General features: G+C 43.0%; 1 protein-coding gene across 9 annotated transcripts in view; it reads right to left on the bottom strand.

Annotated features, from left to right (window-relative positions):
- LOC135522395 (MAP7 domain-containing protein 1-like) overlaps positions 1–15,504 on the bottom strand; it is a 71,110-nt gene that overhangs the window by 33,944 nt on the left and 21,662 nt on the right. For 4 of the 9 annotated variants that reach the window (XM_064948596.1, XM_064948597.1, XM_064948599.1 and 1 more), the window contains exons 2-5: positions 7,183–7,401; positions 2,590–2,739; positions 1,882–1,950; positions 1,205–1,225 (exon numbers count right to left, since the gene is read on the bottom strand). In XM_064948596.1, coding sequence (XP_064804668.1) covers positions 1,205–1,225; positions 1,882–1,950; positions 2,590–2,739; positions 7,183–7,401 — 459 coding nt within the window. The remainder of the gene's footprint in view (positions 1–1,204; positions 1,226–1,881; positions 1,951–2,589; positions 2,740–7,182; positions 7,402–15,504) is intronic. The other 5 variants (XM_064948598.1, XM_064948601.1, XM_064948605.1 and 2 more) reach the window with 3 other exon arrangements.

Genomic DNA, 15,504 nt, shown 5'->3' with positions numbered 1-15,504 from the left:
TTTATAGTAAAAACTAGTCTCTCATTGTTGACATACATGTTTACAAATGAAGTAGCTAGCCAGGGAATGTGAAAATTGGATCTGGGTTTCCGAGATGAAGTATAAACACATTTGCCATTCAGCAAGGGTGATGTGACTTTTGATTCCTATCCTCTCTTTATAATTCCTGTATAAAATGGCAAAATAACTGCATTTAGTGGTAATAAATGATATATTATATGATTATACAGGTAACTGATAAAATAAAGGAAACACTAACATAAAGTGTCTTAATAGTGTGTTGGGCCATCACGAGCCAGAACAGCTTCAATGCACCTTGGCATAGTTTCTACAAGAGTCTGAAACTATTTCGGAGGGATGCGACACCATTCTTCCACGAGAAATGCCATAACTTGGTGTTTTGTTGATGGTGGCGGAAAACCCTTTCTCAGCCGCCGTTACATAACATCCCATAAGTGTTCAATTGGGTTGAGATCTGGTGACTGATACGGCCATGGCATATGTTTTACTTTGTTTTCATGCTCAGCGAACCATTTAGTGACCACTCGTGCCCTCTGGATAGGGGCACTGTAATCTTATGGTGGGGGGGGGGGGGGGGGGGCATAGACATGGTAGCCAAAATGAGGGCAAAAATAAAGGCCTGCCCAGCATTTTTATACATGATGGGATGCTATAACGCTACAACACCTCTGTGGAAGCACCTGCGTTCAATATACTTTGTATCATTTACTCAACATGGAAGGAAAACATGTGATGGAAGTAGACACTGGGCTGATGTCCCATGAAAACAAGGTGCACACACACAATGTGGAGCTGTGTTGCTCTTTGTTGAAACAAGCAAGGTCTTGTAGCAAATGAGTCGTCGGTTGGCTAGGCAACGCCCCCCCCCCCCCTCCCTACAGCAGTGGCACACATAGAAATAGAATGAATAGAACAGGCTTGGATCCTCTAACCCTGGCAATTTGACTGATAAACTCATTGGTACTCGCACAATGGCAGCCTGGTACTGTGGTGCAATCATTTCCGTGGTCATGTAGAAAGTTAATTCAAAATATTTTTTGTAGAGAGGGTGATTGAGCGACAAACAGACACAATTGTTGAAATCAATAAAGGCAACAGGTCAAAACTGCAGGTCATGACAACAAGAATCCTCACCACTACCACCACCACCACTACCACCATGGACACATCGGTTGTGACTTACCTTGTATCTGGCCGAGCTTGTCTGGAGGGGGGTGGGGGGGTGGGCGAAAGAGAAGACAAGAGCAACTGTCAATCATGCAAAGCAGTGCACGTAGCCAGTGTGTCACTAGAGCCAAGGACAGCGTGACTTGTGAAATAAACAAACAAAACAACTCAAGCAGGTGACAGGCAGCCATCTTGACTGACAAAAGAAATAGAGCCAGAGAAGTGTTAAGGCAAGTGGAAGCAGGGCATTGACAAACGCTACTATCAATTGAAAACGATTCTTTATCAATTGACGTTGGGTTAAACATTAAAGTTCAGACCTGGGTATCTTTAAAGCATATGTGAGTTCCAACAAAAAGGGTTTGTTTCAATAAATCACCAATGAACATTTATTTGGAGCATGCATGTTGAAAACTGTGTCTTGAGAGCCAAATACTAAATCATCATTGGCTTGTTTTTCGTTCTCATTGAAGTGCTCAGCTTGAGCCACAGCCTAGGTTGGTTTGAGGTTCATTCAACGTTTTCTAAATGTTTCAGTGATACATGTGCACACCATCTGTAGGCCTGAAAACAAAGCCAATGCCAACACAACCTAAAACAAAATCTGCCACCACCCCTTACCCCCCAACACTAGATGGCATCCTCTCCTTGTTTACAGAGTTCCGTCCTCTCAACCCCCCCATCTCAGCTTACCCAGATATTTGGCCTTCTCCTCTCTCCGCTCCTTGGCCAGCTTCTGTCTGTCCTCTGACTTCACTGCGTCTAGGGTGAGAATGAGAGAACAAGAGAAAGAGCGAGAGAGAGGATGTGAACGTGACAGGTCATTGTACACAGAGAGAAGCCCCAATCCAGCCCCACATCGGCAGAGCGATGAAACACTGGAAGCTGGCAGTCAAATCTGGCAACTGTATCAGAGCCAGATAGACTCCACTCTAGTATCTAATAGAAGTGAATGAGCAATGTGGAAAAACTCTGATTAGGACTGATGGTTAGTCACACCATGGCACACCTTGGCTACTGTGTCCTGCTGAGGATTCAAGAGTGAACATGTAATTGCATTCAGTTAAGTAACACACTTAATCCTGGACAGAATATGGCTATAAACAGGGATTATGTTCTTCCAGTATTCAATTTAGCCGTTATTGACTTGTGAGGAAATGCATACCACATAAACAATCATGTTTGAAAGGTAGAGATGGTCTTTGTCCAACCTCGAGACAAAAACATTGTACATCAGAACAATCTGTTTCTATAGAGGTCCTCGTCGATCTTCAAGCAGAGCTGTCTTGCAAGTTATTGTATATGTTCAAAGTCCCTGATGGTGCTGACTGGAAAAAGGCGTGTGTATCTGTGCTACATTAGTGGAAAAGGGGAGGGGAGTGTTGATTTATCTTTTCCTACTGTAACATCTCTGGCGTCTGCATTCCTCCGAGCATTCCTCTGAGCATTCCTCTGAGCATTCCTCTGAGCATTCCTCTGAGCATTCCTCTGAGCATTCCTCTGAGCATTCCTCTGAGCATTCCTCTGAGCATTCCTTTGAGCACCTCATGCCTGGGAAGCATAGTCCTACTGTTACAGGAATTCTACTGCACCCCTTTGGATTGTTTGGTATAGATTCTTTGTGGAACATTTCCCCTGACCAATTGGTTTTGAATGATATGTTTTAAAGATAATTCATGTAATTAGATGATCATGTTGTATATGATTCATTGCATAGGTATGACCTGAACTCCCTGAATGAAAACACCATACTGTAATTATTACAATGTAATTCTCAAATGCCAAGCACCATTTACTACCTTTTCATGACAATTTATCGGCATTTATCCAGCCAAGTTGAATTCTACTGTATGTGTGAAGGTTTCGGGCCTCATCTTCCATCCATTCCTTCCATAAACAGAGCATATGTTCTACATCCATGTCACGATTCATACCTCAGGGAATTGTGACACATTATAACAATATCATCACAGGGCTGAAACAATCCCCCAGATACGGAAGAAAAACAGCAGCCTCCCAATTACATCCTCTGACCCACTTTGACACTACGTCTGATTATGTATAGTGCTGTGTGTGTGTGTGTGTGTGTGTGTGTGTGTGTGTGTGTGTGTGTGTGTGTGTGTGTGTGTGTGTGTGTGTGTGTGTGTGTGTGTGTGTGTGTGTAGGCCCTGACCATCACGATGAGTCCCCCCACAGGAGCCTCAGAGACCGAAACAGAATCAAGTTGGCCCAGAAACACTACAGCGTTTTTGGGTTCCAGGCTGTTAGCAGCCCACTCCTGAAATCTCAATAATACGGTTCTCTCTCATCTCTTTTACTTGCCTTTTTGAAAGGAATAGAGGAGAAGTTTTATACATAGCTCTCATGGCAGATTGTAGTACTAGCTAACGCACACAGGATTTGGTTCTGGGGTCCAAGTTTTAATGCAACTTTTGTCTGGGCATATCCAAATGGTATCCGTTAAATGGATACCTTCTTTCATTGGATAAAGATGGGCCTGCCTTTCTGGCTATACAGTGCCTTCAGAAAGTATTCGTATCCCTTGGCACCTTCATTAAATAGTACCTGCAAAACACCAGTCTCAATGTCAACAGTCAACAACTAGGCAGAGTTGAAAAGAAAAAGCTTTATCTCAGACTGGCCAATAAAAAGAAAAGATTAAGATGGGCAAAATAACACAGACACTGGACAGAGGAACCTAGAAGGCCAGCATCCCGGAGTCGCCACTTCACTGTTGACGTTGAGACTTTTGTTTTGCGAGTACTATTTAATGACGCTACCATTTGAGGACTTGTGAGGTGTCGGTTTCTCAAACTAAACTAAACACTCTAATGTACTTGTCCTCTTGCTCAGTTGTGCATCGGAGCCTCCCACTCCTCTTTCTATTCTGGTTAGAGCCTGTTCGTGCTGTTCTGTGAAGGGAGTAGTACACAGCGCTGTATGAGATCTTCAGTTTCTTGGCAATTTCTCACATGGAATAGTCTTTATTTCTCAGAACAAGAATAGACTGATGAGTTTCAGAAGAAAGATCTTTGTTTCTGGCCATTTTGAGCCTGTAATCGAACCCACAAATGCTGATGCTCCAGATACTCAACTTGTCTAAAGAAGTCCAGTTTTATTGCTTGTTTAATGAGAACAACAGTTTTCAGCAGTGCTAACATTATTGTAAAAGTTTTTTTTAATGATCAATTCGTCTTTTAAAATTATAAACTTGGATTGGCTAACACAACGTGCCATTGGAACACAGAAGTGATGGTTTCTGATAATGGGCCTCTGTAGATATTCCATTAAAAATCAGCCGTTTCCAGCTACAATAGTCATTTACAACATTAACAATGTCTACACTGTAATTCTGATCAATTTGATGTTATTTTAATAGACAAAAACTTGGCTTTTCTTTCAAAAACAAGGACATTTCTAAGTGACCCCAAACTTTTGAACGAAGTCTAATTCTTATCAAAATTCTTCAAGCTCTGTCTAATTGGTTGTTGATCATTGCTAGACAACCATTTTCATGTCTTACCATAGATTTTCAAGCAGATTTAAGTCAAAACTGTAACATGGCCATTCACTGTCTTCTTGGTAAGCAAAACCAGTGTAGATTTGGCCTTGTGTTTTAGGTTATTGTCCTGTGTACAGGCTTCCTTCTTCTCACTCTGTCAATTGGTTTAGTTAGTATTGTGGAGTAACTACAATGTTGCTGATCCATCCTCAGGTTTTTCCTATCACAGCTATTAAACTCTATAACTGTTTTAACGTCACCATTGGCCTCATGGTGAAATTCCTGAGATGTTTCCTTCCTCTCCGGCAACTGAGTTCGGAATGACGCCTTTGAGGTGTGTAGAATGTAGATCTTTGTAGTGACTGGGTGTATTGATACACCATCCAAATTGTAATCAATAACTTGCTCAAATGAATATTCAGTGTCTGCTTTTTTATTTTTACCCATCTACCAATAGGTGCCCTTCTTTGCTAGGCATTTGAAAACCTGCCTGGTCTTTGTGGTTGAATCTGTGTTTGAAAATCACTGCTAGAATGAGGGACCATACAGATATTTGTATGTGTGTGGTACAGAGTTGATGTTGTCATTGAAAAATCATGAGAAAACACTATTATTTCACACAGAGGGAGTTCATGCAACTTATTATGAGAATTGTTAAGCAAATGCTTACTCCTGAACTTACTTAGGCTTGCCATAACAAAGGGAATGAATACTTATTGACTCAAGACATTTCAGCTTTTTGTTTTAAATTTATATGTAAACACTTCAAAAAACATAATTCTTCTTCAACATTATAGGGTATTGTGTGTCGGCCAGTGACACAAAATCTGACACAACTAAATGTGGAAAAAGTCAAGGGGTGTAAATACTTTCCGAAGGCACTGTATTTATGTCCATGGGAAATCCACAAGAAAGTGTTACAGTAAAAACCAAGTCTCCATAGCAACAAAGTGCCGTGGAGAGGGTGTGTGCGCGTGTGTGTGCGACATGCGTGTGTATGTGGCTGGCTGAACTGAAGCAGCAGGGCCCCCTGACAGTGACAGTGAAGAGTAAAATCCCTGGTCTTTTAAAGATCTCTTGAAAACACAGGGACACTGAAAACCTCCCAGGGGACAAGGAACCGCCGGTGGCCAAGTGCCATGAGCTGTCAGACCCGAGTCTGAGATGTGACAAAGTTTAATTAAGGCGGACATTACGGAGGTAGTGCTCCCAAACACATGACTTGCCATTTAACTTAGCTAATTAAGAGCTGCAGAGTGTTTCTCGTCCTTTTCCTCTTCCTCCTACCCCCAGGGTAAGATTAAAAACAGAGGTAAGCTTGCATGACTGAGCAGAAAGGCAACTTGAAGGAGAGGAAGTGACAGAACTTGTTTGAGAATGTGCTGTCTCAGAGGTTTGTTGACTTATTGGTGTTCAAATGCTTCTAACAGAAACATAACATGATACGCCTTATCATAAGACACTACAAATGCTTATGACAGATTATAAAGCATTATACCTGTAGGCTTTAAGTAAGGTGTTACCAATATATTTTACGTTACAAAAGCTGATCTGAGATCTGTTGTCTATTGAGAGATCTTGCAGTTCAATTAGATTATCACTAAAATGAGCTCCTTGATCAGACTATCTGATCCGGCACACCAAAACCAGTCTTCTACTTTGGCGTTACTGTGATAATCAGTCAGTAGAACTATTTTGGTTCAGCTCTGCCACCTCTCGCTACTGTTAAATAGACCATGACCACAGTCAATAGATTACTGGGCAAAGAATAAAATGGGCAGAGAGAAAATAAGATTTATGTTCACAAAACCCCCCAAACACATTTCTTAGTGTTTGCATTAGCCAGCACTTGGGGTAGGACAAGTAGTGGCATTGTAGAAACAAATGTGGTGGTGGTGCAACAGCAGGTCAAGCTAGTCTAAATGACCCCCTGGCATCACTCAGTGAAATGTGATGCCCAGTCTGGTTAATTTCTCCAACTTTCATTTGAGACCGAAAGTGATTAGCGAGCAGGCTAGCGACTAGCCTGTTAGCGAATAGCATTAGCCATCCACTCAACATTACATCAGATATTACCCCAAAAATACAATTTTGGCTAAATTCTATAAACCCATAGCAACACAATTCCAGCTTAATGGATTTTGTCAGGTGAGCTGTAAGCGCTGTAACTAACCACCTGCAGCATGTCTATTGGATTTACCCCCAGCACTGAAAGCCTGTTGTCAGGATAATTCTGGACTGAACCATGTTGTTTTCCCAAGGGGTCGGATGACATCATCTGAGCCCTGAGGTAATTGCTCAATAATCACAGGGCACTGCTGAAGATAGCCTTTATTATACAACCATGGATATCTAATGCTGTGTTCATACCCCCGAAAATGGTCATAAACTACTTCAAATGCTCTATGGTAGATAGAAACACGTACTAATGGGTAGCCATTTTCACACCATTTCCTTTATTACCGGCAACACCACAGTATAGGGAGACTTACCTTTATTACGTTTGGGGCTGGAACTTGAGCCAGGCATGGGCGATGTCGGTGTAGCAGGTGACTTCGGGATGACGTCCAGTTTCGTGGGGGTCCCCACTCTCCTTTCTTTGTCTTTTTTCGTGTAGGTTTCCATTATCTGGGCTGGGCCTGTTTTAGGGTGGCTTGTCACCCCCTCAGTGTCTTGCTTTGTGGGGTTTGGGTCCTGAGCCGGGTGGGGAGCTGGTCAGAGAAAGAGACAAAAAGAAGCCAGGTGAGAAAATGGCGGAGTGAGAAGTGTAACACACCACAGTATAGAGATGGAATTCAACCTGTCCTCATTCCAAAGCAACTGCTTGTCTGGAGGTGGGTGTGAGTGACGTTGTATTGCTCTACTTTATAGTCTAGGATGTAACAGGTGCAACAGGTGGAATCAATGTCTATTAAGAAACCCCTTCTCCATGGTGGTTTACCTAACAGTATACTGTACATACATACCGTACCAGCAAGTCATAGTACGAGATCAACAGAGAACACAGGCATTGTGGTCTCCGTTGAGCTACTCAACTAACTCTCAGCCTCAATAATGTAAAACTATACACACACAAGAATGATACAGCACAGCATGACAAGAACGATACATCTCACCCACTGGCACACCTTAAAGTCTAAATGACTCAAGATATGCTTAGTCCACTAGCACTCTAATACAAGATCTCGGTTCTCTGGTCTGGCTCTCTAACTTTACCCCACACTCCTTTCTCCCAGAACGACTGGCTGATTTATTGACAGTCAGGGCTGAGTGAATTCTCTCCCTGGCAGAACAAAACAAGGTAATTGCCTCTCTGCCTCTTGATGATTCTACTGGGGAGGAACGGATTGATTTAGTGAGAGGAGGAGGAGGAGGGGGGGGGGGGAATAATTGAGGTTCCTCTCTTTATGACAAAGGTCATCATTAATTTAGCCAGCGAACATTTTAAAAGCGTACTCTGTAGTTTCATACTAAAAAAGTAGTGTCTGGTCTTTTTGAGTATGATTTTGAGTAAATTGAACACTGGCTTACGTGGCACTAAGTGTGTTATTGTGTGTGTACAGGTTCAGTGGGCCTTGATTGTGTGTGCATTTCATCCTGTGACCACATAAGACAATGGGATCCCAGGTTGCACCTACAAAAACCTTTAGGTATAGAAACAGTTGGACAGGGTGTTGATTACGAGAGCTCCACGGCTGGGTCAGTGCCTCAGTGGCAGTGTGACTCACACTTGGCAGCTTGAGCCTGAAGCTCCCTGCTCAAACATAACTTTGCCCAGGCTTTGGAGGCCTCACAAAGGCCCAGGGAAAAATGTTGGGCTCCTTTGTCCACTCAGCACTGTCGCCCTACATTCCCTACGCAACACTCAGCATTGAGTCCCGAGTTTCTTCCACATAGTCTCTCAGGGTAAACACTGGGGCAACGTGCTTTAAATGACTCATCCAGGGCTAAAAACAATGACGGTGGAGCAGGTATGTCACAAAGGACCACAGACAGTGCAGCAATGCTGGAAGAAGCAAATAGTGTATAACTTTGGAAATTCAATATGATGTACTGAGTATCGAATCTAGCTGCATGTCGCCTATACAGTATAGCTATATTGTTTAGAAGAGTACTCTGATACTGAACAGTAGGTGTGTGCATAGAAATTGAATGACTAGAACGGACACGCCCATCTAGTCATTCTATTTCTATGGGAACAGGTCTCCTCCATATTGACATTGTCGTTCCCAGTCACCTGCCATCTGTTGTACAGTCTACCTGGCACAGAGAGACACAAACAGCTAACCAGACCTCCTCCATCACATACACTATTCATTTTTGTGGGAAGCTGGCATGCACCTGGCAGAGTGAAACCTGTGTGAATTATACATGTTATGGTCTGCTTGAGGTAGTGATGGAAATAAGACCGGCATTCAGGCAACCTGCTGCTAACCTCCGCAAAGAACAGAGAGTGGGTGGGCATGGGTGGCCAACCAAGTCAACAGGGAGAACCAATGCATTATTACCACAAAAAAAAAGAAGGACCCACTCCATGAAGCATATTGTGTATCAATATCAACACTATTTGACATTTCAACTTTTCATTTTAATTGACTCACATCACCCGAGAGTGCTACATGTACTTATGTTACGTTAAGCAAAAACGAGAAACATTCCAGTCCCTCATAGCTACTCCTCTAGTCATAACTGACTGAGCTCTCCTGCATCCCTCTGTTGACATAGACATCAGACCGTATGGAAAGGACAAGCCAGAGCTCAGCTCATGGAAAATCTCATATTATCAGTTCTGGAATGAGAGCATTTACTCTGATGACTCTTAGTAGTACATTGGCGCCATGGGCTTCCTTGAGAGGTGAGACTGGGGCGAGAGAAAGACAGCGACAGAGACATCGATGGAAAGAGAGAGAGAGAGAGAGAGGGTGCTGGCATGCGAGATGAGCTGAGACTAGTCTATAGGGGAGCTCAGCTGAGACGAGACAGATACACAGCAGTCCCCTGCTCAAAGCCTGCCACTGTTAAATAAGTACTGGGCCAGCGAGGTGGATGAGCTCAGTGATGCACTCAGAGAGAGAGGAGCCATTGTTGGTGTCTCTGTATGGCAACGGGCCTGCTGCCAAACACACTGCAATGACAGGGAGAAGTGTCAGAGGGGAAGATATATAGAGAGGGGGTAACAGGAAGAGGGCAGAGAGAGAGAGAGAGAGACAGAGACAGGGGGAGAGTGAGAGAGAGAGAAGAGATATAAAAAGGGGGGATATATGGAGAAAAGGAGAGAGAAACAGAAAGAGGGAGAGAGAGAGCTTGTGCAGAGGATGGTAACTAGAATCTTTGACCAGGGTGGCTGGATGGCAGGAAGCTTGGCCCCGGTGATGTACTGTGTCGTACGCACCACCCTCTGTAGTGCCTTGCAGTCGGAAGCCGAGCAGTTGCCATACCAGGCAGTGAGGCAAATCATCAGGATGCTCTCGATGGTGAAGCTGTAAAACCTTTTGAGGATCTGAGGACCCATGCCAAATCTTTTCAGTCTCCATAGGGGGAAAAGGTTTTGTCGTGCCCTCTTCGCGACTGTCTTGGTGTGTTTGGACCATGTTAGTTTGTTGGTGATGTGGACGCCAAGGAATGTGTTGGTGATGTGGACGCCCCATCGATGAGAATGGAGGTGTGCTCCGTCCTCCTTTCTCCTTTGTCTTGGTCACGTTGAGGGAGAGGTTGTTGTCCTGGCACCACGCGGTCAGGTCTCTAACCTCCTCCCTATAGGCTGTCTCATCGTTGTCGGTGATCAGGCCTACCACTGTTGTGTGTTGCAGTCGTGTCTGGACGTGCAGTCAAGAGTGAACAGGGAGTACAGGAGGGGACTGAGCACGCACGCCTGAGGAGCCCCGTGTTGAGGATCAGTGTGGCAGATGTGTTGTTACCACCTGGGGGCGGCCCATCAGGAAGTCCAGGATCCAGTTGCAGAGGGAGGTGTTTAGTCTCAGGGTCCTTAGCTTAGTGATGAGCTTTGAGGGCACTATGGTGATGTACTCTGAGGGAACATATCATAGCATACTCATTAACACCTGAGGACTATGGTCATAAAGAACACAATGGGTAGCAGTGCTGAGTGCGACCGCTCTGATAATCTGCATAATATATACAGTGTAGTGTCTATGATATAAATTTGCAAGAAAGCCCAGTCTGGAGGCACATTGTGTATGCTGAATACAAATTAAACCGTATACTACTAAGCGTAAGAGTGAGAGGAAATGAGAAGAGGTGTTGTTTTGTGTTGTGCTGCAGGCTCGGGGAGGTTTGGCTGATTAATATTCCATGGTGTTTTGGTGCAGTGGAGAGAAACGAGGGTCATTATGGATGTGATATTCTGTCTGCCTGCAGCCCTGCACTTTCGGACAACAGAGAAGGGATTGCTGATACAAAGACCAAGAGAATAGACCAAGAGAATAGACACTCTATTTGTCTCACTGAATAATATTCTATGTTAGTGACATTTAGTCATCTGTGCCCGTACTCTCAGAGTAGGAGTGCTGTTCTAGGACCAGTTTGAACTTTAATATGATAATGAGTAAGATGACATGGACAAACAGGAGCTGATCCTAGATCAGCACTCCTACTTTGAGATGCTTTATGAATACGGGTACTGAGCAACCCCATGGTAACCCCATGCCAGTTACTCTGACAGGATTGGGGCAATAATAATAAGCACAGCACAGCACAGCACGGCAACAAAATGTTAACACGCTAGCTGCAATTTAACACACTGTGGTTTTCAAAATGCAAATCTGATATTTGCACCGATGTACTCAATGAATTCCAACATAACCATTACTCGACTTACTTTCGAATAACCATTCAAATACTGCCTTCTGGCATCGAACAGTGACCCAAGTCTTCTGAGTGTAAAAACGGCTAAAAACAACTTAATTCAAGAAGTGAATGCAATAGGCATGCTATGATGTAGACACTGCTGTCCAGCTGTGTGTATATTCAAGTGCCAAATGTCTTAGAAATAACTGTTTCACAATCATTCAGTCACATTATTACTCACAGAATAAACTGGAACTCTGTTTAGTGAGCAGTAGGAACGTTCTTTGTTTGGTCTCTACATTTTGAAGAGCCCAAATACAGTGCGCATATACACATGCAAACACACACACCGACTTAATGTGTCTTTAGGCTTCTTGGAGTGTTTCTACCACTCTAAATGCTGCCTTGCACAGACCTTGAGAAGTGCCACTAGAATCAATCTAAATAATGAACACTATGACACTGCAGATTTCCATGTTGAAGAGGGTCGCTACTTTCTATCAAACCTGGGTTCACATACTATTTGACATTTTTCAAATACTTTGAGAATTTACCTCAGCCTGCCTGGAGTGCAAGATGGGTAGCGTTTGCACTGTCGTAACTATTCTAATGGTCCCATTGTACCAGACAAGCTGAATAAAACACGGATAAAGTATTTGAAATGCTTTCAAATAGTATTTGAGCCCAGGTCTGCTGTGGGTATATAGAGACAAACAGTGAAAAGCAGAGGGTTGAGCAGGCCAGGTCAAGGCCCAGAAAGTGGGACAGACCAGCTTCAGGAATCTGAGGCATACTGGTCCTGTACACTGTCCAGTTCAGTTATTTTATTGTTGCTCTTTAATTATTTGTAATTTATTTTCTTTTTTTCTCTTTTTTTACATAAGTTTATTTAGTAAATACTTTCTTAACATGCATTTTTTTCTTTAAACTGCACTTTTGGTTAAGGGCTTGTAAGTAAGCATTTCACTGTAAAGTCTACACCTGTTATATTTGCATGTGACAAATAACATTTGATTTGATTTGTATTACACAAACAATAGCCCCTCACAGTAGCCCCGAGACTGCCTCCCATGGACTGCCTCCCAGGGACTGCCGTGCAGAAGAAATATCAGCCCACAGAGGGACGCACGAGATTGAACTTCACTCAACTTTCTAGAGCAGTGGTCACCAACTGGTCGATCGCGATCTCCAAAGAATTCCTAGTCGATTGCCAAATATTTCTGTAAAAACCCCAATGATAAGGCCTAGAGCTAGAGGACTAAAAGTCGTATCCAGAGATGAGACACATATTTCAACGGATGGTCGTGAGATCTCGATAAAGTTTTCTGTTACCAAAATTAGAATCCATTATGAACAGAGTAGACAAAGATATGTGGACTTTACACTTTGCCAAAGTGTAAAGGAGTGCAAAGAAGGAGTGCAAATGCGAATTTGAGTTATTGCACACGGGCACTTCATAGAGTAGGTAATACTAGTATAGTAGTATTACCTAATATAGTAGGTAATACCTAATGGAAATATGCACACGCACGCTAGAACATGTCAACAGGATCTCACTAGATCGTGCTTGGCTCTGCCCACCTCATTGCTTATTCTACCCACTATGATTCACTTGTTCCCATTGGAAAAGGCATGCTGTGGTCTATCTTTGGTTAGTTATAAAAATCTTAGTCGTATCTGTCCCATTCTGGCATCTGTGAGAGCATGGGCAGAGCCATTGAGGCCATCTCCATTTTGAAGTAGTCCATTTTCTTCTAATACTTCTATGAGTTGGTAAACAAACTGAAAGGGAGCATACTGCCACCTTGAGTGAATTGTTTAAACAGTTATATAGTTGGCGATTTACTGTCGCCTGCAGTTATGTTTGCTCATGACACGAGCATAATTAATTGGCTAATACCTCCTGATGAACTGGATGGAAGTATGTGATCCTTCCTTAACTCATAGGAAATCGCACCAAGTTAACTATTTAGAAATGGTGAAACTCCTCAATTGCGCTGCCATCGCTAAGAGAGGATGGAATTTAGTAAGGTAGGATTTCTTTCGCTTATTGCTATGGTCATTAATTGTACTGCACAAATAGTACAAGAATCTCAGAAGATTGATTTGGTGGTAGCAGCAGCAGAGAAGGTTTTGGGTGTCAGAGATTTTAGCACAGAACTACAGGGGGTTTTAAGAAAAGGGGTTCCATCCTCCCAGGCCGACGGCCAGGTGTTGGATCTGTTAGGGCCAAAGTAGCGGGAAGGGGTGATGGGTTTGTTGGGGATAGTGGCAGGGTTGTCATGTCTGCATTTTCTCTGAAAATTGGGCTACTTTGAAAACGATCGCGGATGAAAACATGTTGGACGTGGAATGCAGATTTTTGGACTATACTCATTTGTACCGCGGCCGCCATCAGGCAGTGAGGCAACCTGTTGCTGTGCTACTTTGAACTGGACTGTGTTTACAGCATGAGTGGTCGTAAGTAGATGAGCTTGTTTTGTGATCAAAGCGAAAGCTGCATTTTGCCACGTGTGCACATTGTGTTCATATCCTTGGCTAGTTAGTGAGTTATTAGCCCAGTTATAGATACTTTGCAGTCAGCAATAGGGGAGTGATAGTCTTCTACAAGAGCCCAAAATGTGTACATTTCTAGACATCTTTGAAAAGTGAGTCAGGTAAAGAGCTTTTTTTGTCTTAAAGGGTGTAGTAATTTAAGATAGGCTTGAATAAGCTAAGTAGCCATTAGGCAGAGGGTAGCATAATTTGTCTGATTCTCTGTAATAATGGTATGGGAATAATAATGCATTTTATTTTGCCATTTTTATTTGCATCCTACAACACAACAAAAAATCTTAAGGACAAGTGGATAAACAGGTTAATGTCAAGCCCTGCAAGTTTTTTTTAAGTCTTAAGTAATGTAGGCCAATATTGAACACCACACATTGGCTGCTGCTAAAAGGCTGAATGACAGCTGGTCAGCGCATGCCCTAAGTACGCGTCTGGCCCATCTCCTTATGAATGTTAATCTTTTATAAGGTTTTACTCACATCAGCTATGGAGAGTGAGATCACACAGTCGTCCAGAACAGCTGGTGTTCTCATGCATGGTTCAGTGTTGCTTGCCTCGAAGAGAGCATAGAAGGAATTTAGCTCATCTGGTAGGCTCGCTTCACTGAGCATCTCGGGGCTGGGTTTCCCTTTATAATCCGTGATAGTTTGCAAGCCCTGCAACATCCGATGGGCGTTAGAGCCAGTGTAGTAGGATTAGATCTTAGTCCCGTACTGACATTTTGACTGTTTGATTGCTCGTCGGAGGTTGGATTTCTTATAAGAGCTCGGAATAGCGTCCCGCTCCATGAAAGCGGCAGCTGTAGCGCTTAAATCAGTGCTGATGTTATCTGTAATACATGGCTTCTGATTGGGATATGTATGTACAGTCACTGATAGAGTTATGATCAGACTTGCCAAATGGAGGGTGAGGGAGAGCTTTGTATGCGTTTCTATGTGTGGAGTAAAGGTGATCTAGAGTTTTTTCGTCTCTAGTTGCACAGGTGACATGCTGGTAAAAATGAGGTAAGACAGATTTCAGTTCATCTGCATTAAAATCACTGGCCACTAGGAGCGCCGCCTCTGGTATCAGAATACAGCGATATGGTCTGTTTAAAGAGGCTGAGGACGTCAGGGCTTTGCTGCACTGCATCTTTTCCAGGTCTAGAGGTAAACTGTAATTTCACTGCTCTAGCTCTTCTAAGTGGCTTTCCATATCATGGTCTGAATGGAAATACAGCTGCATATAGTAGGTGATGAGTCCACTGACATAAGTGCAAATGGCAACATTGCAACTGAAAATGTCAGTAATTCAATTTCTCAGAGGAGAAACCACTGCTTTTTTTGTAATCAACTCGCTTCCTGGGGTCTGGTGAGTCATACCAAATAAATGTCTCAAATCAAAGCACTTTACATAAAAATGACTGATGTGATATCTGTCTGACAAAAATGAAAATCTTTTTGTATTATCAAAAAAAT

This window comes from Oncorhynchus masou, chromosome 30, assembly GCF_036934945.1.
Source record: "Oncorhynchus masou masou isolate Uvic2021 chromosome 30, UVic_Omas_1.1, whole genome shotgun sequence".
Lineage (NCBI taxonomy): Eukaryota > Metazoa > Chordata > Actinopteri > Salmoniformes > Salmonidae > Oncorhynchus > Oncorhynchus masou.
Note: the sequence above shows the minus strand (reverse complement) of the source record. Positions and strands in the feature narration are given on the sequence as shown.